The sequence below is a fragment of the Saccopteryx leptura genome, chromosome 3, assembly GCF_036850995.1.
Source record: "Saccopteryx leptura isolate mSacLep1 chromosome 3, mSacLep1_pri_phased_curated, whole genome shotgun sequence".
Lineage (NCBI taxonomy): Eukaryota > Metazoa > Chordata > Mammalia > Chiroptera > Emballonuridae > Saccopteryx > Saccopteryx leptura.
Genome location: NC_089505.1, coordinates 287219436 through 287245764, shown reverse-complemented (window position 1 = coordinate 287245764; position 26329 = coordinate 287219436). Strand labels below are relative to the sequence as shown.

The following is a 26329-nucleotide window of genomic DNA, read 5'->3' as shown; positions in this document are numbered from 1 at the left end:
GTTCTATAAGTACTAGACATGCTGACACAGCTGATGTGTGGTCCCTGCCCTTCGGAGCTTATGGTCTTGGCAGCGATTCCTGCCTGGAGAGGCATGTCAGAACCACTGGAGGTGCTTTTCCAGAAGCCAGAGGTCTGAAGTGGGGCCCCAGCATCTGCACTGTTAATTCCATGGTGATGCTGATACTCACTTCCAGTTGAGAACGTTGATCTCGTGGACGAGCCCAGCTGATTCAGGTTGGGTTCGTTTATGGGGCAGGATGAGAGACTGGGGTTCTTCCCTGCCCAACTCGATGGCATCCCTTTCATCTTGAGGGTCTTGCATTTTATGTGAATGGCTCATTGAGTGTTGGAATGATTGATTTGTATCTATAAAGTACCCGCAAAGCAACTGCTAAATGTAATATAAGCAGAGGCCAGCCAGGTTTCCCATAATCTCAACTCTCTGGGACAGCCATAAACCTGGACAGAAACAACAGATGGCAAGAGTAGGAGGAGGGGTAGAGGGAGGAGGAGGAGGAGGAGGAAGAAGAGGAGGAGGAGGAGGAGGAAGAGGAGGAGGAGGAGGAAGAGGAGGAGGAGGAGGAAGAGAAGGAGGAGGAGGAAGAGGAGGAGGAGGAGGAAGAGGAGGAGGAGGAGGAGGGGAGGAGGAGGAGGAGGAGGAGGAGGAGGAGGAGGGTAGAGGGAGGAGGAGGAGGAGGAGGAGGAGGGGTAGAGGGAGGAGGAGGAGGGGGGGGGTAGAGGGAGGAGGAGGAGGTGGAGGTGGTGGTCACTGGACTGAGGACAGCAGCCCAGAGCCCACGCTGCATCCCTTCACATCAGTGCAGCCCTGGCTCCGTGCCAGGCTCTGGTCTAGGAATGGACAGCCAGCACTCTGCCTGGCTTCAGAAGCTAAGACATACATGGGATGATGCAGACGAAAGAGAAGAGAAGCAAGAAAGAGAGACAATACTGAGACAGCTGGCTTTGATGAGAAGTGGCAAAGGAAAAAGAAGCTGGGTAGAGAAAGAAACAGAAATCAAGTAGAGAAAGTTTTTAGTCAGGGGAAAACAGCGTGTCACACCCCAATAGCCCTGGGGACCTCTGTACCACACTCAAGGTGCATCAGCTCTTAACAGCGGACAGTCTGGGACTGTGGCTCCTAAGTAGACATTTAAGAGAGAGCAAGCAAGCTAAGGCTTCCTTGGCACTCAAGGCTGTCACTCATCATGAGTTTTTCATTGTTCTCTATTATCAAGAAAAGGCTCAATTATTTTCAGAATATTTACTGAGCTGTGCAGGTATGTACAAAGTTTAGAAAGATTTCCATCAAAATAGCTATAATTTAAGCCCCATGAAGGCGTGTGCACTCGTTTTCATAAGTTTCACATATATGAAACAGATTATAAAGCCAATTAAGAAAGAAATAAGGAAAAGGGAGAGTAGAGAAAGGGAGAGCGTATTTATTTGTACCTGCTCAGTTTTTGTTCAGTCCTTTCAGCAGCACAATGAGATAAGGGTTCTTACCCTCATTTTGAAAGTGAGAAAAATCAGAATTCAAAGAGATGAAGTATGCTGCCTATGGTCTCACCATTAATAGACAGTGGGGCGTGGGTTCAAGCTTTAGTTTGGTAATATTAAAACCCCAAAGGTAACCTTTTTACATGATCAAATCACACAAAAAAATAGTGAAAATTTGAAACCAGTTTTAACAAAATCTGGTTAATGTTTAGTCTCCCTGTCACTGAAATGAAAGGCAATGATGTTAATAAAAGGAAATTTTTGGTGCCTTGATTAGGGATATTTCTGAACTGGAAAATTTTTATATTTCTTGTAGGCAAGTATTTTGGATATGTGGTGATTAACTTTCTAGCGATTAGAACCCATGTGTCTCGAAGGTTTAGTGTGCAGTTAGAGAGACTAGGGTGGTTAGTACATAGATGGCCAACTTCCCTAATAGGTTGTGTGCCCCTGTGGGTGGCCTGGGAGTGAGCATTGCACACACTGCTCTTTGGAAGACTCAAATGGAATCGTTGTTGGGGGCGGGGCTTTACAGCAAGTCCATGGGGGGTTAAAACGATCTCCTAAGGAGCCTCTGCAGAGACCTGGAAAGGGGAATGTAACCATCGCCACCACAAAGCGAATCTGTATCTCCACTACTAACCAGGAGCGCAGGGGAGAAAGCACGAGATGTATAGTTTGGAAGGATTGGAGAAATGAAATAATAGCTGACTTGTGAATAATGATGAAAGTATTTGATGATGTGACTCCCAGGGAAGCAATTATGGTTAACCCCTCATTTGTTTGGTATTTTCAAGGATTGAACAGCCCCACATAACTGAATTTTCCAGACAGCTAAAACTTTCCTATTTATGTGCCTTGAATGTTTTTTAACCGTGCTTGGTGGAAATAGTTCTGAAATAGATTATACAATTATCCTGTCTTCTTGAACAGAAGCTGCAAGAAATAACATTTCCTCTGATGCCTTTGATTGCAAGTCTGAGGAGACCTGATTAAGAGAAGTTTAAATGGTTAGGACTCACAATTGCCGCACATAAGAAGGAACCCAGAACTGGGCTGTTCCGGGGTGACGGGTCCGGCATCTTGGTGCTATCAGGCTGACTGGGCCCTTGTGGTCACAGGACCGGTGCTCAGCTCCTGGCTTCGAGATCTCACATGATCAGATCTAAGGCAAGAATGGAATGGGGCTTCTTCTCACACGTATCTTTAATCAGAGAGGAAAATATTTCTCAGAAGACCCCAGCCGACTTCCCCTCACGCCCCATTGGTAGGACTGAATCACATTTCCAAGCCTTGGCTCTTCGGACGGCTGAGCGAGTGGGTACCCGGCACTCTCGGACTCTGGAGTGGGAGGGGGCTCTGCCCATAAAAGGAAAGGTGGAGAATGGCTTTGGGGTGGGCAACCAGGAGTGTGTCCGCCGTGGCTTCCAGGACTGGGGGTGAATATCACTTACTGTGTGGCCATAACCTGGTGGAGGATAGCTTTTTGTTTCTACACTAAATGGTCCCAGACTAGAGTTCTTTCTGATTTTCTAAGCCTGCTTTTATTCATTATTCTCTCTCCTTCCTTTGCGTCAGACTGCTAGTTATCACTATGTGCTATTAGTGAGCCTTGCCCTCATCTTGCCATAATTAGGTTATTTTCTGGAAAATCATATCATCAGACTTGTGAGAACTGTGTCGGAAATGTTCTGTCTGACAGATGTCCTGTGGATCAGATACGTAGTGGTGCCTATCTTCTGGCCGTTCAGGGTCATTTCTCCACTGTCAAGGTTTTAGAGAAGTGAGGTTTCTACAGAGCCTTGTGAACGCCGATATGGCTGTAGTGAAGTCTTCCCACGGTGAGAGGAGGAGCATTTGGGGGCAGTTAAACTTGTTTACTGGAGAAGGTGAAGCTGCATCTGTCCCCTGAGCCCCAGCGTGGTAGGGATAGGCAGCCGTTGGCTCCTTCTCAAGGCTGCATGGCTGGTTGCCAGACGAGCGCCACCAGCTCTGGGACTGTGAGTAGTGGGACTGTCACTGTTGCGATGGTCCAGCATGAGGCAAAGTCGTGGAGGACTGAACTATTCCTGCCTTCTGCCAGGGCATCAGAGTCCTGTGCAGGTGTCCTGTGCACGCCCAGGTTGTGCAGAATTCGAAGTGTTTGGGTGTGACTTGTTTTGACAAGTTCTTGAAGAAAGTAACACTTTGAAAATGGCTATTGAGATTATACTGGACAAGTGAGGACCATCCCTTCTGTGGATAGAGAGCTGACCCAAACTCAGTCTCTGTATACAGGAAGAAGGAAATAGAAAGCAGTTGTCAAAATAATACTGACAGTAAGCAACTGACCCAAATGGAATGATTCTGCTCTGGGAATCAAACATGAGCCAGTGAGTAGGTTGGGTTCTCTCAGGAAGCAAATGGTTAAAAGGTTTAATTTCAATGTAGCTGCAACTATGAGCCCAAGCTGCTTAGAACCTGGGATTCCTTCAGAGCAAGTCAGCTGCTTGACTGCCTTAAGTCATTATTTACTGTGCATCAGAAAATCATGAGTTCGCTTATAGGTAAATGTTAAGTGACAGAAACATTGGGGATAAGGAAAACAGGGTTTGTTTTTCTTCAGTTTTGACTAATTTGTACCATTCAAATCATTCCTACAAGAAAAATGCAAAGTATTTCTCTTAAATATTTTCATTAACTTCTTATGCCTAGAACATTTTAAAAGAAGCCATTCGTTTATTGACTGCTGACTTAGACAAGATGCAACTGAGTTAAGTTGAGCCAGATACTTTTCTACTGTTCTCATATGTGAATTAGTATGTGGATTACTGATTATATCTCTGAAATACTCAACCATTCCTGCTCCCCTTATAATCCAGCCATTGTGTTCAGATTTTAATACTGGCTTCAACCATACTTTCTCAGAAAAAATCACTATGGAGAAATAACCATGTAATCAATCCTTTTGTGGTATCATGGTACCTATCAGCATATAGCTGGCTGGCAAAATTCTTTTTTTAATCAGAACAACTCACTTGCCTAGGTAAATAAATTTGAATTCACATCTTGAATTATTCCTGATGCTTATTGGGCATTTAGGAGAACAGAGTGGATGCTTCAGAACTAGTTGGGAAAATCATTTTTCAGCATATCAAAATACCAGCAACTCGTTTCCTTTCTTTCTTTCTTTCTTTCTTTTTTTTTTTTTACAGAGTCAGAGAGAGGGATAGATAGGGACAGACAGACAGGAACGGAGAGAGATGAGAAGCATCAATCATTAGTTTTTTGTTGAGACACCTTAGTTGTTCATTGATTGCTTTCTCATATGTGCCTTGACCATGGGCCTTCAGTAGACCGAGTAACCCCTTGCTCGAGCCAGCGACCTTGGGTCCAAGCTGCTGAGCTTTTGCTCAAACCAGATGAGCTGGCGCTCAAGCTGGTGACCTCGGGGTCTCGAACCTGGGTCCTCTGCATCCTAGTCCGACACTCTGTCCACTGCGCCACCGCCTGGTCAGGCAGCAACTCCTTTTCAAAAAAACAAAACAATAGGGACAAAAAATAGGCTACTTTCCAAAGAATCGTGAAGCCTGTGGTATTATCTGTGTTTCTTTGATACTGAATGGTAACTATGCTTGCTTTAACTTAGTCAGTTATTGCCATTGAGTTTTATTGTTTAAAATGGTTGTGGCCCTGGCTGGGTGTGTCAGTGGATAGAGCGTCAGCCTGGCGTGCTAGAGGTCATGGATTTGACCCCGGTCAGGGCATGTACAAGAAGCACTCAATGAGTACACATCTAAATGGAACAACAACTTGGTGAAACAAGTTGATGCTTTTCTCTCTCTTTCTCTCTCTCTCAGATCAATGGAAGAAACATTTTTTAATGGATGCGTTTTTGAATGGAAGCTTTACATGTTACATACTTTTCACCTATGCTATTGGTGATTGTTTTCAGGGTTAATCTGAATCTTATTTTATGTTTGGAAACTTAAACAGAATGTAAACATAATTTAATAATGTTTACATAATAGTACATGTGAATACGCATTTTTTCCCCTAAAATTAATTAGAAAAATAAAATGAGTAATCAGGAAAGATATAAACTTTAGAAAGCAGTATTTATTCAAAATGATAAAGATGCTACAAACCATGCTTTGTACTATCAGGGACTCAAAAGGGTTTTCTGAATTGAATTATTTATAATTTGAATTAGTCTGTTTTTCATATTTTGTATTGTTCTTACATATTACTAAATCTCTGCTTTGGCAGAAATAGACATGGAGACTGCATTGGGGCAGAAAATGACTAAAGAGTGGACATTCACACTCTGGCCACTGTTCTTTGGTTGTGGTGTGATTCATATGCAGAAACCCCCAGCAGCACTGAGTCAGAGCCAGATACACTCAGAGGTCTAAGAGGCCCTACTGACTGGACAACTTTTTATTTCTTGGTTTGTTTGTTTGTTTGCTTGCTTTCAGTTTGCTACAAACCTTACTTTTTCTTCAAGGAATCATAGGGTGCCCAAGGGACCTAGTCCAAGTCAAACGTGACCCTAACCTGGCATAACGATCTAGTTGTGGGGTTTCTTTTTTCATATATTGGTCTCATGTCATCAAAAAAATGAACCTTGTACCTCCTTCACAGTAAACACTTGAACTTACTGAATTGTAATTATGACAGAGTGTGTGGTGAGCAGGTTTTACCAGTATCTGTAAGAGCGAAGGCAACATGGCCCCATAGAAGGAGCTTAGGATCCAAGTCAGGAGTCTAGATTTGAGTCCTGCCCCTACCTGGCTGTGTCATGAGCAAGTTAATAAACCTCTAGGAATCTCAAGTTTGATCATCTATTGAATGCAGATGGTAAAAATAGTGTCTGCTTCACAGAGTTATAACTATTAAATTAGATGAAGTATGTAGAACTACTCTGTAAAGCTAGAAAACTGTGTACACATTTTTCTTGTTATTATATTTGATAAATTAATGTGCCTGTTCTTTGTCCTAGAAGTGGATAACATTCACACAAAAATACATTATGAGGAATGTGCATATGGAAACAACCTGTGTTTTTAATGGTGTTTTGCCTCAACTAAAAAGAGTGTCATTTTCTTTTTTAAAACAGAGTTAAAGAACCCCAGCTGAACAGCAAAAACACATGATAGTTGCTAACACTGAAGATTAGCATCATTCCGTACCGTAACAGTAGACACGTGTAGCTCAGACCTGTTCCCGTTGCAGTCCATTAAGTGCTCCCCCAGGCTAGGAGATAGAACATGTGGAAAACCTTGAAACTGCTGAGTATCAAAATTCACTGCTTGATTGGAAGTGATAACTTTATTTTTTCTGGGGGTCCAGTTGCCATGTCCTATAAAATAGAAAGATTACCCACTGCCCTCTTGATGATCCCCATTCTGAATTCACTGTTGAAGGACAGCCTCCACCCCACTTCTGCCATCAGGTGATGGGTGAGGAAGACACTGGCCAGTCTTTGAGGAGTTCGTGGGATAATAGAGATGGAAACCAGGTAGACAGCTACCTCCACTGCAGAGCACTGGGCAAGGGAAGAGCCATAGAAGTGCAGATGGCATTCCCACCGCCCCTACACATCGTGCCTCAGATCGGTTAAACGCGCACTGTGTGTGATTTACCTCTCTATCTAGATTGTGAACTCTCTCCACACCTTTACCTAAGCCCCAACTGGTATTTGTGGTTTAAAGAGAGTCTTGTACCCAACATTCAGCTTTAGCCAAAGAATTATATTAAGATGCTCTTAAACCCTAACTTTCTCTTCCTTTTCTTCTGTGTTTGCAGTTGACCTGCCCCTGTTTTTCCCTCGAGACCAGCCGACTCTCACATTTCAGTCCATCTATCACTTTACCAATAGCGGACAGCTTTATTCCCAAGCCCAAAAAAATTATCCCTACAGCCCCAGATGGGATGGAAATGAAATGGCCAAAAGAGCAAAGTAAGTGACTCCTTTGTTATTTCCTACAGGTAGGACCATTTTATCTAGTTCAGGGGTTGGCAAGCTATTACCCACAGGCCTGTGCCTGTTTTTGGTAAATAAATATTTATTGAAACAGCCACGCCCATGTCTTATTTCTGTGGCTAGTTTCTTGCTACCGTGGTAGAGTGTGTCATTACAGCAGAGAACATATGGCCTGCAAAGCCAAAAATATTTGCTGTTTGGTCCTTTACAGAAAAAGCTTGCCAACCCCTTATCTAGCCTCATCAGGTAGACTGTGCTGTTGTTAATAGGTGACAGGATTTATCAGAGATCCACCTCTCTTGAGACGTACTAAGTGGGAATTATTTTTTTTAAGAGGTGAAATTAATTTTAATATGTTTTAACTTAGAATAACAAAAATATTATCACTGTAAAATATATAAAAATTGACATACTTGATTTTCTTATTAATGATCTGTAGAGATATTATATACAGAATCCTTTTATTTCACACGAAGTATTCAGAATCCTGAGCCTCTTTTATACTTTAAGCACTAAATGAGAATTAGAGTTGTGATAAATGGTGTCGATGATAGAAATGTTGGCAGCTGCTTTCATGTTGTTGTTTTTTAAATAGAACATTTCAGCAGAAGGTAAACAAATTGAGTTTTTGCTTAGTAGTGAATACGTGAATCCAATACCTGTTTTTCATATGAAACTATAACGTCTTTGGAGAAACAGTGAATTACATACCTCATTGCATCTCTACAGCCATTGCCTACAGTAGGGCCTGCGTTTTCCTTGATTAAGTGGCTGCACAAAGAGCTTACAACTATAAAATCCCTATGGAAGTAGCTTGGGAATTTGATAGAAGATGAAGTCAGCTAGAGTTTGGAGATTAGAGTTACAGCTATTGCACACAAACCTCTGTGGAGAGCTTTCACCGGTCTGAAGGAATAGGTAAATGTAGAAACAAGCTAAGTATTTTTTATGTGTAAGACTTTAGTATGTGGAACACCAGTCTTCGTGAATGGTGGCCCCCTAGATTGAAGCAACAGTGGATCAAAATCATAGTTTCTAAATATAAATCATAGTTACAGTAGCAGGTGGTTATTACTTTATCACTCTAAACAGCCATATGCTCACACCTATGATCCCAACTGAAGGATGATCAGATCCAAAGAGTCACACAAATGAAGACTTATCTGTTAAGCATCCTCTTTATTTGCTCATCCAGTATTTATTGAGCATCTACCATGTTCCAGGCTGTATGCTATATGCTGGGGTTACAATGATAAGCAAATTAGAAATTGTCCATGTGTTCATGAAATCTGTAGCCTGGCAGGAGATACCAAGCCTTCATCATATCAAACTTCCAACAGTTTGAAAAGTACCTACTAGTGAAACCTGGCCTTCCAGACCTGAAATGCTGTTGATTAGCAGGACGTCTTGCTCTTGCCTCCCTTCCCTGAGACCTCTCTCCCTCCCAGCATACCTGTTAGCACCACCTATACCTTCTGCAGCACAAAACCTTCGCTTATAGCAGGATCGGGACTCTATTAGATAATGACAGAGTGGCTTCCTCTAGAAATGCGGGCCTCCCCAGATTTATCTGTGGAATGCTGTTATCTGAAACTTCAGTATGCCCTTTCTCCCTCTGTTTGCTCTTTTTAGCCGTGATACCCACATCTGAAAATCTATTTAAGGAATAAGAACAAGCATATGCAAATGTAACTAATAACAATGATCAAGACTTGTATGCCTTGAAACGGTCTTGAAAAAAGGGATAAGTAAGTTTTATGTTTGAGGTATTGCCATTATTTAATTCTCCGGCCTTTCCCTGGGTATACATAGGATCTGCCCCAGAAGATGGATTGTTATTTGTGTTGTGTGCTGTGGAGTCTGAGCCAGATGTGTCTTTGTGGTTTCCATGGCAAAGATATCTTGGTGTGTGTGTGTGTGTGTGTGTGTGTGTGTGTGTGAAGTAGACATTGTAGCATGTATGAATTGAATCTTTAAGGAGTTGCAGACCACAGCCTCTGATTTCAGTATGGGAATATTGTAAATGAAGCTTGTTTATCTTAACAGATTGGTTCAGAGTTGCAAGAGACATTTTGCTCTATGTTAACACCAGTCTAAAGAAAACATCTGAAGCAACATTGAAAAAAATTCAGCTTTCTGCTGTAGTAAGAGGATCCATTTTAGATGTAATAAAAGAAAATGCCAGCAGCTCATGCTGGGAAGAAGAAATAATTTAAAAGCTGCCTTCTTAAAGGGAATAAGTGACTTTTCTGGGCCCTGTCAGAAGGCTAGGTAAGGGATAAACACAGCCAGGCGACTATCTTGCAGTACAGACCTGAGGTTGATGGAGAAGGTTGGAGGGAAAAGACAGAATAAAGGTCAACTGCAGCACACCTTACACACCCTGTTCCTTTGTCCAGTGAAAATATTGTATGCACACAGTGCGTAAAAGGCTATAATTTTCAAGAGCTCTGCCCGTGACATAAATACTCTCATGGTTTATAAACAGCAGTAGAGCCCCTGTGAGTGGAGTCAGCTGTTTATTCCCTCCTGTAGAGCAAAGTCCTAAACACGTGAACTCAGAAAGGATACTTGCTGGCACTGACAAGCACTTTTCCTGTGACATATGCTTCTTGCTCGTGGTGGCCCAGCAAATTCTGTCCTCACATATGAAATACTCTTTACTGAGTGAGCACAGGCTTTGGGGTCATGCATGCCCCACATGCCCCAGTTTCTACCATAAGGTCTAATCCTGTATGCTCTGTGGCTGTAGGCAGGGCTATTAACCTGTTGAACTTCATCCTAGAAAACAAGTCTGTACTCCTCCCTATTGGATGGGCTTGATAGAAGGGTCAGTCAGTGAGTGGACCTATGAAGGACCCTTGGGTTTAGCTTCTGCTCGGTCCCACCTTGCCTTTGTTCACTCCTTTCCTCCCACCCTCTTTCTGCCCCTTCAAATCTACTCATTCAACCTTCTTCCTTACGGTTTTCCCATCCATGCTAACGTGGAGTTAGCTATTGCCCCCTTCTTAGCACTTTTTCTTTTACATAGGCAGTCCTATCATCTAAGAGCTTTACTTCTTTCTTTCCAATCTTTATGCTCTTTATGTTTTTTAAATTTCTTTTTCTTATGTGTACCAACTGGGGCCTCCAATGCGATGTTGTACACAAATGGTGAGAGCAAACATCTGGCCTTATATTTACACATTAAGGTTGATGTTAGCAATAGATTTTACATAGATGTCTATCGCATTGAAGAAATTTCCTTATATTTCTACTTGGCTAAGTATTTATCATGAATGGGTGTTGAATTCTGTAGAATGCTTTTCCTACTTCTTTTGACATGATCATGGTTTTTCTTTATGCTATTAAAGTGATAAACTGCATTAATTAATTTTTGAATGTTAGACCAACCTTGCATTCCAAGATTAAACAAACATTTCTCAGTCATGATATTATATCCTTTTTTATATTACTAGATTTAAACTTGATAAAATTGTGTTAAGATTTTTATGTCTATGTTCATTAATGATCTGAAATTTTTTTTCTGTTGTCCTTGTTAGATATTGATAACAGCACAAGCTGGTTTCAGAAAATGAATTGGCAAGTTTTTCTTCCTCCTCTGTTCTCAGAAACAGTTTGTGTGGGTTTGGTGCTATTTTTTTTCTAAGTGTTTGAGTTTTATTTGTGGGAAAAAATGTAATGTCTTTATTAAATACAGAGATATTCAGTTTTTTTCATTTCTTCTTGTGTTAATTTTAGCAAGTTTTGTGAGCGTTGTTTAGGGAATTTATCCATCATGTCTTAAGTTTTTCCATAACTGTTTATAATAGTTCCTCATTTTTCTTTTACTATCTATAAGAGCTACAGTGATATAACCTCTGTTGTTCCTTACAGTGAAAATTTGTAATTTTTTATCTCTTTTTTTTTAAAAAAAAAAAAACAGTCTGGGTAGGGGTTTATTTTTCAAAGAAGTTGACATTGCTGATATTATCTATTTTATTAATTTATGCTTTTATCTTTATTATTTTCTTCTACTTATTTTCAGATTATTTATATGTTTGGGTTTTGTGGGGTTCATTCCCCTTTCTTTATTTTCAGTTTAATTTGATGTTTTCCAAGCTTCTTAGAATGGAAGCTTAGCTCATTGATTTTAATCTGTTCTTCTTTTTTAATATAAGCCTTTAAGATTTAAAGCTGTCTAAGGTTTGCTTTAGCTGCATCCACAAATTTTTTTTTTTACAGAGACAGAGAGAGTCAGAGAGAGGGATAGAGGGATAGATAGGGACAGACAGACAGGAACAGAGAGAGATGAGAAGCATCAATCATCAGTTTTTCGTTGCGACACCTTCGTTGTTCATTGATTGCTTTCTCATATGTGCCTCGACTGTGGGCCTTCAGCAGATCAAGTGACCCCTTGCTCGAGCTAGCGAGCTTGGGTCTATGCTGGTGAGCTTTTGCTCGAACCAGATGAGCCCGCGCTCAAACTGGCGACCTCGGGGTCTCGAACCTGGGTCTTTCTGCATCCCAGTCCGATGCTCTATCCACTGCGCCACCACCTGGTCAAGTGCATCCACAAATTTTGATATGTTATTTTTCGTTATCATTATGTTAGAAATATTTTCTAATTTCTTTTATGATTTCTTTTTTGATTTATGGATTATTTATAATTGTGCTGCTTGAATTTCAAGTGTTTGAGGATTGTTCTAGATGTCGTATTGATTTTTGATTGAATTCTGTTTTGGCCAGAGATCATAATCTATAAGATTTTAATCCTTTGAAATCTGTTGAGATATGTTTTATGGCTCAACATATAGTCTGTCTTGGTAATTAGTCCCTGTGAAATTGAAAAGAATTGTGTGTCCTGCAGTTTTGAGGTATAGTATTATGTATACATATTTAGCCAAATTGTTAGTGTTATTGAAATCATCTATATCATTACTGTTGTTTTCTTTGTATTTATTATTACATCTATTTAGGTACATACATGTTTAGAATTGTTATGTCTTCTTGGCAATTGGTCTTTCCATCATTATGAAATTATTCTATTTCTGGTAATACTTCTTGACCTGAAATCTTTGTCTGATATTAATATAGATGCTTTTGCTTTCTTATATTTATTTTTTGCATAAGAAGTTAGCTTCTTATATCCTTTTTTATTTTATTTTTTTTCATCCTATGTATATCTTTATATTTCAAAGAAACCTTTTGTATATTGTTTTTAAATCTAGTCTAATATTTGCATTTTAATTCAAGTATTTGGTTTATTTACATTTCATATAATTAATGAGCTGATTGAGTATAAGTCTTACATCTTACTATTTATTGTTTAATTTCATTTGTTTGTTTATTATTTATTTCTTTATTCTTCCCTTCAAAATCTTCCTTTTATTTGAATACTTTTTAATATACTGTTCACTCTTCTATTAGCTTCTCAGCTATAACTTTGCATCATATTTTAGTTATTAATATACTACAATGCTTCCTTAACATATAGTATAGCATAAATTAATATAACACTTTAAGTATAATGTAAAAACCTAAAATAGTGTAATCCTCTCTGTACTTGCTATACCTGTCCTCTGTGCTCTTGTATGTTTCACTGCCACACATTTTATGAATCCCACAATAAATTGTTATTACTTTGGCTTTTAATATTTGGTTAAATTATAAAGAATTTAAGAAAAGAGAGAGAAATTACATCCTGTCTTATTTTGTAATTTCTAAATAAAGATAATGGAGAATCATCCCTGTTTTCTCCCCCCTGCAAAAACAAACAAACAAACAAAAACCCCACTAATTTTTAAATGCCTTCCTTGAAGCAAGCCATCAAAGAGACTAAATCTAATCTACATACAAGAGGACACTGAGACTCACCACCATCAGAAAAGCACACTATACCTACACGACATCCAGGCACCTCTGTCTTCCCTGCGGACTACATCCATTCCAGTGCACCCTAACACACTTTCATGGGGTTATCACTGAAGCCCTGTGAGGGGTACAGTGCAGAATTTCTCACTGCCCTTCCTGCAGATAAACATACTGACGTTCAGAATGATTAAATGATTTACCCAAGGGCACACAGCTAACTTCTAGTGGAGTTGGCTCAACACAGGGCCTCTGACCTTACTGCACATCCACACCTAGGCAGACAGATGGAGTTCCCCATTCTTTTTGCCACGTGTCCAAGCCTCCCTCCTCCAAGTCCTGGCACTCGAGTATCATAAATATGGGTAGGTAATTTGTGTGCCAATTAAGAGCACTGGCCCTGGTCAAGACAGAACCAGGTTTAAACCTGTCTCTGCCCCTCACTACCCAGCAAATAAGACTTGGGACAAATTCATAATTTCCTTGAGACTATCTGCTTATCTATAAAACAGTGAAGCTAGTTTAGAGGGTTATTATGAGAATCAAATGGGGTAATTTCTATTGTTGGTTAATAAATTGCCACAAATGTGACAGCTTAAAACAGCACAATTTATTATCTCACACTTTCTGTGGATCAGAAGCCCAGGACTGTGTGCCTGGGTTCCTTGTCCAGGGTCCCAGATGACTAAAATCAAGGTGTTAAGTAGGGCTGCTGTCTCACTGCGGCCGAGGGCTTCTTCCCAGCTCATTCAGGTGGTTGGCACAGTTCCATTTCTTGTGATTATAGGACTGCAGTCCCTGTTTTCTTGCTGGCTGTCAGTGGGAGGCCGTTGCCTGCCACGTGACCCCTCCATTGTCAAAGCAGCAGCGGTACATCAGATCTCTCTCCTGTTTCTCATCTCTGACTTCCCTGTTGCAGACCTCCAGTCCCAGATTTAAGGGGTTCATTTGATAAGGTCAAGCCTACCAGTTAGTCTACCTTTCTTAAAGACAGCTGTTCCAGGTAACATACCCCAATAACAGGAATGAAATCCATCATTTTCACAGTCCTGGGGATCATACAGGGAGTATAAGCCAAGGTGCAGAATCTTGGAGGCTGTCTTAGAAGTCTGCCTGCCACGTGGTAATGGGTGGGCGAATCGTCCAGCGTAGGGTCTGGCATGTGGTGAGCATTCTGTAAATGTTAGCTCTCAGCACCATCATCCCTGGAGGAAGAAAAGAGATTTTTTTAAAGATAGAATGAACATTGCTTTCTTCACATGCACCACATTAATATTCCCCCAACATCAGTGATTTGGCCAGAGATTATTTTTTAATTGAATGTATTGGGGTAACTGATTAATAAAATTATACAAGCTTCAGGTGCACAGTTCTTCAGCTGCAGCTGCTTCATCCATGGCTGCTGTCCCCTGTGGGAGTGTCTACCTGGTGCCGGCACAACCAGTTTGGAAAGTCGGGGGGGGGGGTCTATTCTTCAGTTATTTGATCCACATAAACCCAACTATCAAAAAACAAATAAAAGAAACCTGAACCCACCAATTACCTACTTGCTAACTTAGAATGTCTAGAAGAATGAATCAAGTGATTATTTTTGTAATTCTTTCTAGTCTGATAAATCTATGAATACATGAAGTGACTTTTCCATGAATTTTATTGTACTAAGTGCAGGTTGATCCTAAAGACCTAAGTAGATTCATAGAATAGAACTTAACTTCATTTGGGGAAACCGCCTATTGCAGTGGCTTGTCACATTAAATTCATGATCTAAATGGAATGACTGAAGAATATTTGGAAAAAAAAATGTTCTCCGTCAACACCTGAGAGTCATTCACCACGAACCTCCTAAAGTCCTGTGTGGTCTCCCTCCTTGCCCAGGGTCAGGAAGATGCTCTCCTGTTGAGAAACGCCACGTGCCGCCAGGGCAGGCCGCATGTCCCGGGGGCTGCTCTTCACCGTGAGGGCTCCCATTCATTGTCATCCAGTTCTCTTTGCAGAATAACTCTCTCTTTCAATAATTTTTTTAAATAGTACATTCTGGAATATTTCAGTTATTTTTCATTGTTGATACCTTAGCATTCTCAAAGGTACTATTTTTTCCAGACTTCTCATTAACTACCAAATGCTTCAATCCAGTCCTCTGAATAAAACAGATAAAAATTGACTTCTCCTTGACTCAGGAGAATGGGGTAGATCTCCGCACTCGGTTTGCAACCCATCCGCACCCCTTACTGTGTGTGGCCTCCGAGGCCCCTCTGGACCCCTAGGGTGCCAGGGAGCACAGTGTGGGAATCAGTTCTAGGAGGGTGCGTCACAGTGGGGTCACACGAGCCCTGAGGCCTGCGGATTCTCTGGGGACGAGGTTTGGTCTGGGGAGAGGTGTTGGTGAAGTGTAAGTGGTTATAATGTGAGCCTAGGTATGTGTTTGTTTCTCTAGAAATGGATCCTTCATCGTAGCTCCTTAAGGCAGCTCAAATTACGCTTTGTTTCTGCTGAGATTTAGTCGCCAAGTCAGGCGTTCCCTGTGCTTGGTAAGCTGGCCAGAGGGAGCCCAGTGAACCAGCTGTGGAACCTGGCATCCAGACTCCACTCGGAGCTAGAGAACACCCTGGTGGGGGACTCTGCGACCACCCTCCCCCTCTCCTGGACTGCTGCCTCCCTGCCCCCCATCTCTCCCTTTATATCTGGATTTCAGGCACCAAAGGTAGGGGAATGACCAGGGAGATAAGAACTGTGGCCAGTGCTGCCTGCTATGACCCCTCTGCGGGGTGGGGGCAGCTGCAGATCTGAGCCCCTGTGGGCAGGAAGGGGAGCCGGCAGCAGGGACCGCGCTGAGCGACCCAGAGCAACCTGGCTGGGCTCCCAGGAAGCTCTGCCACAAGGGCCATCGGGGTCAGACCTTAGAGACAGCAGCTCCAAGCGCAGCTGCTGCTATGATTCACGGGGTTTCTTTTTTATTTTGTTTTGCCTTGAATTTCCCTTTATAAAAAAATCCCAACTTCATCTTTGCTGAACTCCCCTCTGGAGAGAAGAGGGAACTTTCCGGGCCCAGGCCAGCAGAGCTTGGGTGCCTGGGAGTACCCTGAGAGGACAGGAGAGGAGCCAGTGGGGTGAGCCTACCCAGTCTGAGGAAGGTCAAGGTCGCCGAAGCCTTCCCCTCACCTGCATGCCCTGGGCTCCTGCGAGGGCAAGCTCCCCTTCTCTCCCAGCATTGAGAAGTACAGATGCAGTGAAGAGAAAAATAAAGCAAATTAATATTGTGGCATTTGGGGATCCTTGAATTCACAAAGAGAGTCATTTTGAAAAGTCTCTTCAAGGGATTTGGTTTGTTTTTGCTTTCAGAAGGGAGCAGTAGTGCTGGGGAGGCACTCAGATCTGCCTGACATCCAAGCATCCGCTCCAAACTGCGTAGGTCAGAGAGAACGTGTTATTTATTAGATCCTGACATCTGCTGCTGTGAAATGATAAGCTCCATTAAAAAGCATGGCCATCAATTATCACTAATACAGCCCTCATCCCTGGCTGGGCTCAGTGCTCTCAGGCAGTACCAGGCACAGGGCGTCACAGCCCCACTCAGCACTCCCCTCGGCGGGACCCTCGGACCTTTCCCGGCCTCCGTCTCTGCTCCTGGCACCCTTTGGCCCCTCTGAGGGCTCTTTCAAGGACTGAACCTCACCCATCCGCTGTCCATCCTGCTTTCTCAGTGAAAAGCAGGGCTAAGGTTTCCATCTGGTCACAGCCATGGAAGCCCGAAGCTGCACGTGGGAAGAACATCAGGAAGGGCAACACATCTTTGCCAGGGAAATTGAGTCACTTGTGCCACTGTGAGAGTTACTGAATACTCAGGCTTGGGGTCTAGTTTTCCCTCAGTCATTGGAAAATGTTCGTGATAACCAAGTACAGCTACTTCCTTGGTTGTGAGTTATGGTCATATATTTTCTTTCTTGGAAAAATAGATGTCTTAGAGAGTCAGAAAGGAAAGGGTAGAGGGTTGATTTGGGGTTTTTATAGTTTACCAAAGTAGAAACATGTACTTATTAATGGAATCAGAGTTGCCTTTGAACCGTTGGAAGAAGAAATATATAGTAAATAAAATGCTAAGTTGGGAGCCCTGGGTCTCATCTGGGCACCATTATCAATTTCCTGTGTGATCTTGGGAAAGATAGTTGGCCTTCTTGGGACTCAGTACCCTCATGTAAAAGCAGATGATCACTAAATTCTAATTTATTTTGGGCATTTTAAGGGAAAATTGTGTTCAAGGTAGCTTAGCATACTTTTTTATTCATGTTGAGAAAATTCCATCTCCATTGCCAGAGGTCAGACGCAAATTGAAAACATTACTAAATGGAATTAAGTACACTCTGTACGTGATGCTTTTTTGTACAGCCCGTATCTGGTATTTATAGAACACTTCAGTCGCGGAACGTGCACACATATGCCCTAAACACACACCCAGTGAAATAATTCTAGATGTAATACATTTTCAGATGTCAAGTTAAAACAGCTTCTTGGGAATTAGGCTTGACTGTTCAGATGTGCATGTTGGGTTCTGACAGGTGCCGCCAGGGCTGCTCAGGGCTGTCATGTGTGATGTGGAGTCCAGCCAAGGCAGGAGGGCCGAGTGTTTATTTCTATCACTTCTCATTAAGGCATGAATTCTAGAGGGGGGAAGAAAAGGAAGCATCAAAGAATGATCAGGACCATCCATTCTGTACACAGCATTAATGACAGGCAGAGGTCTTGCTTCTGCAGAAATGAGATTCTGTCTCATCTGTTGTCAGATCATTTAACTCGGACCACCTGTGAAAATGAACTTAAGTCATGACTTTTTAAAATAGAAGCTTTATAGAGGTGAGCAAAAGCAGGAGCAGATTTTGGAGTAGTTAACCACTACTCCAGTGACCTGCAAAATCAGCAGGCACGCAGCTAGGAAGGTAAGTGTGACCTTGGGGGGCCAGTCTCAGGACATGGAACTTGAAGGGTGCATGGAGATCATCTAGGACAGCCAGGCTTGAGTATGGTAAGCATTAACCACTGCGGTGCCAATTAAATGAAATAATTAGTATAAAACCCTTAATGCAGTGATTGGCATAGACTTGACACTCAGTTCATCGTTCTCATTTCCTGGAAGAACTTGTCCAAGGCCATACAGCCAGTACCAAGATTAGAAGCCTGTTCCCTGCTCACTGTCCAGGGCCCAGCTTAGGCTGCCTCCGACGTCCCACCTTTATTAACTACGCCTGTATCCTACTCTGCTGCTCACAGGCACAGCGCAGTGAAGCCAAGGGCTGGGGTCAGCATTTCTGCATGCATGTACCCATCCCCCTCCCCAGGGAGTGGCCTGGCCTGGGGACCTCCTCCTAGTGGCTCAGCAGGAGGCTGCTGTGGCCATGGGGAAAGCACGGAGTATTCCTGAACAGAAAGAGCCCTCCTGAGAGCATAAAGACCTGGCACTGAGTACCTATAAGGGAAGGTAAACATGTCTGTGGCCGAACTTATTACTAGAATCTGTTCAAAAGAAGAAAAGGAGCATTGTACTGGAACGGGCCGAAAGAAGGACACTGCTTCCCAGGCTGCACACTGAGAAGGGACGAAAATTCCAGTGACTGCTGTCTTCCCAGACAGGCAGGACCTCTGGCGCTTAGTCATGCCTCATGGAAAATGGAAGCCAAAAAAGCAGAAGTGAGGCCACAGTGAGCTTGGGTAGTCATCAATCCAAAGTCACTTCCGAGGAGAGAAGTGATTTGCCCCCTTGTGTGCCCTGGATGGTCAGGGCCGAGTTGCCAGGTGGAGATGCCATGGCCGTAGGGTGAACAGGCTTTAGAGCAGCTGAGATGATGGGAATCAAGTGGAACAGTGGTTTCGCAGTTGTGTTATTGCTAGTAACTCATCCTGGAAGCGTTGTAGAGTGATAGACCCTATATACAGAGTATGTGCAAAGCACTAGGGACCACAGTACACACACACACACACACACACACACACACACACACACACACACACACACAAGGTTGCTGCCTTCCATGTGTTAAAACTCATCTGCCCATTTTGAAGAGCCCCAACTACACAGCCTGTTGGTTGATGTTTGGAATGGTCCATCAGTGCTTGAGAGTCCATTCTGACATTGGGGCCATCTGTGGCATTAACTACTCAGCCCACTCAGTATAAGTCAGAATTGCAAAGCAGGAAGCTCTATAGCTCTTCTAAAAATTGAAATCAAAATTTAGAAAACCAAATTTGCCATTATTGATCGTTTTAGGGATCAGATAATCCTTAAACTCATTTTTCCAGTTGTCTAGAATAATGAAATATATGGGAACTTATGTGTAAAGGCCAGATTAGGTGGTTTTTCTCAAAATTAATGATAATGGATCATCCAGTCCCTCCTGATCATCTTCGGGATGTAATAATAATAAACATGAGTTGAGTACTTACAGCACACCAGCACAACCAGAAAGGCTTTACACACTTTACCTCCTGTAATTCTCATAACATCCCTATGAATGGGTTCTACACTACACCTCTTTTATATTGTGAAGCTGAGCCTTCCCCCAGCCCTTCCCCAGGGAAGTGACTTGTCCCGGTCACAGAGTAACTTAGCTCAGGAACTGAGAATATACATTGGGTTTCCTAATTTTTAGACTGATATTCTGCTCCCTTCCTCAGATTAATGGCCTGAATTATCCCAAATTCGCCAGACAACTGAGTTTAGCTCTTTGTAGCTGGAGTTTGAGGCTTTCTGCCTTGGTTGACGCTCAGGTTTGGCGAACCCAGTGTGGATGTGGAGTAACAGACATTTTGATTAGATTCTGCCCAGATCACCAGCATTTTTTCCATTCATTCATTCTTTCATTAAGCACGTTTATTGAATTTAAAATGGCTTTGAAGCATTATGTTAAGTGATGTCTCAGACATAGTCCCTGCTTTCACAGAACTAGAGGTGGGATGAAAATTCTGTATAAATAACTTTCTTTATTAAGGCAGCAATATGTGCAGACTGCAGGTGAAACACAGTAGGAGTCCTGCGGAAAGGAGATAGTGTCTGTTTCCCGAGGTCAAGGAAGCTGACACTGGGGGATGGGTAGGATATGATGTGCAGAGATGCAGGGAGGAGACCCCGCCAGAGGGAACAGTGTCCTGAGGCCAGGAAGCATGGGGTCCCAGGCCAGGATGCACTGAAGAGAGCAGGAATAGACGAGGCAGCACAGAAAACAAAGAGGCAGGTGAGCCCTTCTGCAGAGTAAAGGGAAGGGGCTCCGGAATCAAACCAGCCAGAATTCACACCCTGGCCCTCCCACTGTCTAGTAGTATTTTGTTATCTCTGTAGACAGTGTTCTCATCTGTTCAGGAGGGTAAACAGTCCTCTCTCACAGGGGACTGTGTTAAATGTGAAAACGATGGCAAAATTGCCTGGCATAATGTTGGTGCCCAGTTAATGGGAACTATTGTTATTAACTGCCACACTGATGTTTGATCTTTTTTATGTAGGCAATAAGGTTTTTCTTAAATCAAAAAAATTATGTATTGATACAACGTTCTGTCTCAGTGGAGATATGTGAATTGTTATAGGTACTCTTGGTCTTGGAGTAAAAACTGAGTTCTGTGGTCACGCTTGTGGAACACGGTCAAGGAAAGTCTGTCTTGGGCCCTTTCAACCCTATTTGCCAACTCAGTGTCCAGGGCTTTGAGGACTCTTGTTCTCCAGAGTTAGCAATTGCTAGTTTTAGCAATTGAAAATAAAAGATGCCCAGTTATATTTGATTTTCAGGTAAACAACAAATAATGTAGTATAAGTATATCCCGTGCAGTGTTTAGAACATACTTATACTAAAACATTCTCATTCTCTGTTGTTTATCTGAAGTTTAAATTTAGGGGGGCATCTGGTATGGAGGGACAGCTCAAGAATCAGTGAGGACAATCTGTCTATTCGGGGAAGGGAGACTCATTTATTTCTAGTCTTCTCTCTGAGGTAACAGAGTCCCAGCACAGCAGTGTGGCAGTGTCTTCAGATCACCTCCTGGGTAGAGGCACTGAACACTGATGGGTCCCACTGTGTGTGTCGGGGGGCCGGGAGGAAGTGGAGTAGGATGTCTCATACCAGTCCTCATGCGGCCCTTGCCCGCTTTCTTCAGAACATTCGGACAGTTGGCCGAATGGAGAAAGCCTTTGTGGTCTGATAACTTATGTCATGGAATAAGAGCAAGCCGTCTTTCACAGAGTTTCGTCCAGGAACTAACTAACTGTCCCTTGTGAGTGACTTGCGACGGCCGCAGTAGGCATGATGGTAACTGACCAGAGGCTCCCTGCTCTGGCGCGTCTGAGGATCACAGGCTTGGAGCCGGAAGGGCAGTCCAGCCACCTCGCTTTGGAAGTGAAACAAAGAAGACCCTAAGAAGGAAAGTGTGATGCCCACAGTCACACGGCTATTTAGAATTTGAGTCTGAACTGAAGTCTGGATCTACTCCTTTGGGTTTTTCCATAATAACTTAGTGCATCTCAAACTTCCCGGCACCCTTGTCCAGCTGTTGTCTGAACCTTTTCTCTGGGTACTTGACAACAGTGGTCTCCAGATCTCTACTTGCCTGCGTGTCCTTCAGCGCTGCTACGTGCGGCTTTGTGCTTGACTCACCCGCTCCTCCGGGCGGAGTCTGTTAACCCCCCCAAGAGTGAGGTCACTGCTGGGGGAGCTCATGGCGCTTTCTAAGACCAGCTTGATCTCAGCCCTCTCCATCAATCTCTGCCCCACCCTGACCAAGTGTTCTGCGGTTGAGATGGAAAAATCCACCTAAGAGCAGATGGCTTTTACCCTCAGTCCCAGAGAAATAATTGGCCCACGTAACATGAGGTGAAAATTAAAACAAAGCAGGGCATAGGTTTGAACAGAAGAGCGCCCTTGGGCTTAAGAGTGACTTTGACCTATTCGTCCCAGACTAGAATGATTAACCGCTGCCAGAGAGTTCTTAGGGGAATCACTTTATTAATGGTATCACTGGCAAGGAGGTATTCGCCCTAAGACCAGCTTGATCTGCACACTCTGAAGCAAGCCTGACCGTGCAGGCAGGCCAGCCCACGTGGAAGCCCGGAGCAGCGATCATGGGATCTTCCACTCTTTTTATTTTCTTGTTCTTGCCACAGCCTGTCATGAGACCAAGAAAACTTGTTTTGAAAATGCTTGACAGCCAAAACAACCTGTTCTCAGCCCTGGATGAGAGCATTTGTCCTCTCTGACCACTTATGCACTGTTAGAAGTTTGACTAGCTGCTGCCTGGAAAAAATGAATTCACTGTTTTCTTCTCATATTGTTCACAGGCAGGTGCCAGTGGCTTTCTTGGTCCCTGTTCCCCTTTTGTCCAGCCTTCCCCAGGGACACTTTCAGACTGTGCCTGAGTCTAACTGATGAATGAACGTTAGCAACATCTACTTATGAGGAAATAAGCGATGGTTACATCTCTGTGGGTGTCTTTTCCAATCCTTTTGGGTTTAACCTGCAGTTCTCTACTTGCAGTTAGCCCAGTGGGTAGCCAAACTAGCCATCTCTGTTCCCCCTGCCAGGCCACACTGCTCTTGGTCTTGGGTGGGTCTAAGACTGTGAAGGAATCACTCCCAACCTCCTCTGAAAATGGAGGGTTGGACTAGATAGAATTGGCAGACAACAGCCTAAGGGTACATTTAGCCAGCTGCCTGTTTTTATAAATAAAGTTTTATTGGAACACAGCCACCCCCATTCACTTATATATCGAGCACGGTTGCTGTCACCACAAGGGCAGAATTGTAGAGACACAGTATATGCCTGCTAAGCTGAAAATACCTGTGATCTGGTCCTTTATAGAAAAAGTTTGCTGATCCCTGGACTAGAGTATTCAGGGGTTTTGTTTTGTTTTGTTTTAATTTTTATTTACTGATTGATTTTAGAGAGAAAGGAAGTGAGAGAGAAACATAGATTTGTTGTTCCACTTATGCTTGGTTGATTCTTGTATGTGCCCTGACCAGGGATTGAATCCACACCTTGGCGTATTGGGACAGTGCTCTAACCAACTGCACCTACTCGGTCAGGGTCTTTAGGGTTCTCAAATCCAAGTTTCTATGACGTTTCATAGCAGAGCTCCTGAAGTAACGAATAAAGGGCTAACCAGAAGGGGGCCTCTCTCTTCCTTGTAGCTGCTACAATCCCAGCATGCTTTCAGATTGTTGAAATATATAAAGGGCAGGGGCTTATTTTGCTGCATGTCGGTATTTGTTTAGTGGTCTGATGGCTCTGTATCCATGGTGTCTGTCACTTAAAAAAAACACACCACAGCTGTGTAGGTCTGACTGCATTCAGTGGCACTGTGAAGGTGAGACACCCATTTGTATCTACATGGAAGCAAACGCTGATCGGGTTGCTTGATGACCATGACAGGAAAGGGAGCCAGATGCTGCCTGAGAACCTGTGTGGCTGCCCAAACCCACTGCACGCCTGTCTGTGTTGGCCTTAGTCTCCAAGTCTGAGCAGTGGGGTAGGGTAGGAATAGCTCAGAGCAGCAGGGTAGGTGGATGACTGTGGTGATGAAAACCAGAGTGGGGCCTGAAGATAACTTAAAAATACAAAGACGAGGAGAGAACAAATCTTTTTAATCTTCTAATTTATGAAATTTGCATCCCAGTGGCATGCATTCCGGGGAAGCCGAAGCCCAGGATTGAGCAGTCCTCATCTAAGGCCCCTGACCTATGAAGAACTTCATGCACACTAGATAAAGCCGTCTTTGGGTTGGTGCAGAGTTCAGCTAATAGGTTCAGGTAGAAAAAGTCTGTCCCTTTCCCTGGGTGTCTAGAGCACACAGCTTAGCGAGTAGAGCCGGGGCTGCATTTCAGCCCCCTTGCCCCCTGGGCCAGACACCTCTGTGCAGGGCAGAAACTGCACTCCCAGATGTGGCAGCCACTCCTGGTACCCGGGATCCTGGCAGTCTGTGGGGTCCTCTCACAAGACTCCTTGCCGGCAACAGCCTGTTACCTCTGCTTGGCCTTGATTTGGGGGACCACAGTGGCCTGGGCTGGCCCCCCTCTGCAGTGCTGCAGTGTGTGGTTGGCTCCGAGTCTCAGGGCTGGAAGCTGGGTGCCCATGGCTGGGAGCACAAAGACTTGGTCCTCTCCCAGCAGGCACCGTAGGCCCTGGTCGAGTTTAGGTCTCGGCTTCTCTACCAACTTCAGACCTACAACTGGCTCAGTGAAGGAATTCATGTGATTTTCCACACAACTCGACCTCAAAGGCGACATGCTAACAGCACAGAGAAATGTGTTTTAAGAGGTCCAGAGTAGACAAGCTCGCCTTGGTAGGACTGACCTCACTCCCGAGCATTGGGCTACATGTTGCCTGGTGTGTGCAGTGACGACATTCTGCCGGACACCCTCCTCTGCAGGGAGTGTTGTCAGAGCGGTTTTGAGAGGCTGTTATGAACTCTCCGTGGGTGAGACAGCTTTGTGGTCAGATCTGATTTCCACCTCTCAACTCACATTGGAACTTGTGTTTGGGCCAGCCATGTGGGCAAATTTTGAAAGATTCCTAACCCACCCTTTCCATTCTGCCTCTATCAGCGGTTCCCAGCAGCTCAGAGGCTAGAGGGTTGGGAAGAAAGAGAGACTGGGGGCCCATGGTAGCTGAGAACTCAACATTACTTCCTGTCCCCTTTCTTGGTTCTGAAAGGTGTCTGGGAACAAAAGGAAAAGTGTCATGGTTTTGAGCCCCTGAAATGTGTAGTGTGTCATGCTAGGGAACCGTCAGAGTCCTGTGGACAAGAGCCCTCTGCCCTCAAGGGCCTGCGAGGGCGTCGGTGCAGCAGGACCCTGTGGGGGAGCTGATGTGAGCCAGTGGAGTTCACATTGGGGAGTAGCCCTGAGCGCTGGCGTGGCACCAGAGGGCCAAGGGCCTGAGGGAAAGAAATCTCCCAGTTAGCAATGTGTTCGATTTTAAAAACTTACTATTCAAAATCCCCAAGCTCATGATAATGTTTTTCACTTTTAGCTACAGATGCTGTGGCCAGACTTGGGGTTGGGAATAGCACTCAGCAGGGTTCTTCTAGTAGAACGTGGGTGCCCCAGAACCCTTCTAGTGGGACGTGGGTGCCCAGAGCCCTTCCAGTGGGACAGGGGTGCCCAGAGCCCTTCCAGTGGGACAGGGGTGCCCAGAGCCCTTCCAGTGGGACAGGGGTGCCCAGAGCCCTTCCAGTGGGACGTGGGTGCCCAGAGCCCTTCCAGTGGGACGTGGGTGCCCAGAGCCCTTCCAGTGGGACAGGGGTGCCCAGAGCCCTTCCAGTGGGACGTGGGTGCCCAGAGCCCTTCCAGTGGGACAGGGGTGCCCAGAACCCTTCCAGTGGGACAGGGGTGCCCAGAGCCCTTCCAGTGGGACAGGGGTGCCCAGAACCCTTCCAGTGGGACAGGGGTGCCCAGAGCCCTTCCAGTGGGACGTGGGTGCCCAGAGCCCTTCCAGTGGGATGTGGGTGCCCAGAGCCCTTCCAGTGGGACGTGGGTGCCCAGAGCCCTTCCAGTGGGACAGGGGTGCCCAGAGCCCTTCCAGTGGGACGTGGGTGCCCAGAGCCCTTCCAGTGAGATGTGGGTGCCCAGAGCCCTTCCAGTGGGACAGGGGTGCCCAGAGCCCTTCCAGTGGGATGTGGGTGCCCAGAGCCCTTCCAGTGGGACAGGGGTGCCCAGAGCCCTTCCAGTGGGACAGGGGTGCCCAGAGCCCTTCCAGTGGGATGTGGGTACCCAGAGCCCTTCCAGTGGGACAGGGGTGCCCAGAGCCCTTCCAGTAGGACAGGGGTACCCAGAGCCCTTCCAGTAGGACGTGGGTGCCCAGAGCCCTTCCAGTGGGACGTGGGTGCCCAGAGCCCTTCTAGTGGGACAGGGGTGCCCAGAGCCCTTCCAGTGGGACAGGGGTGCCCAGAGCCCTTCTAGTGGGACGTGGGTGCCCAGAGCCCTTCCAGTGGGACAGGGGTGCCCAGAGCCCTTCCAGTGGGACGTGGGTGCCCAGAGCCCTTCTAGTGG

The 26329-nt window shown here is 44.5% G+C and overlaps 1 protein-coding gene across 2 annotated transcripts in view; it reads left to right on the top strand.

The window, feature by feature from the left end:
• Positions 1 to 26329, top strand: part of BABAM2 (BRISC and BRCA1 A complex member 2) — a 394176-nt gene that overhangs the window by 353933 nt on the left and 13914 nt on the right. The window contains exon 11 of one of the 2 annotated variants that reach the window (XM_066378624.1): positions 7287 to 7440. The exons of the other annotated variant lie outside the window; for it this stretch is intronic. Within the exon in view, the coding sequence (XP_066234721.1) occupies positions 7287 to 7440 (154 nt within the window). The remainder of the gene's footprint in view (positions 1 to 7286; positions 7441 to 26329) is intronic. 2 annotated transcript variants of the gene reach the window in all.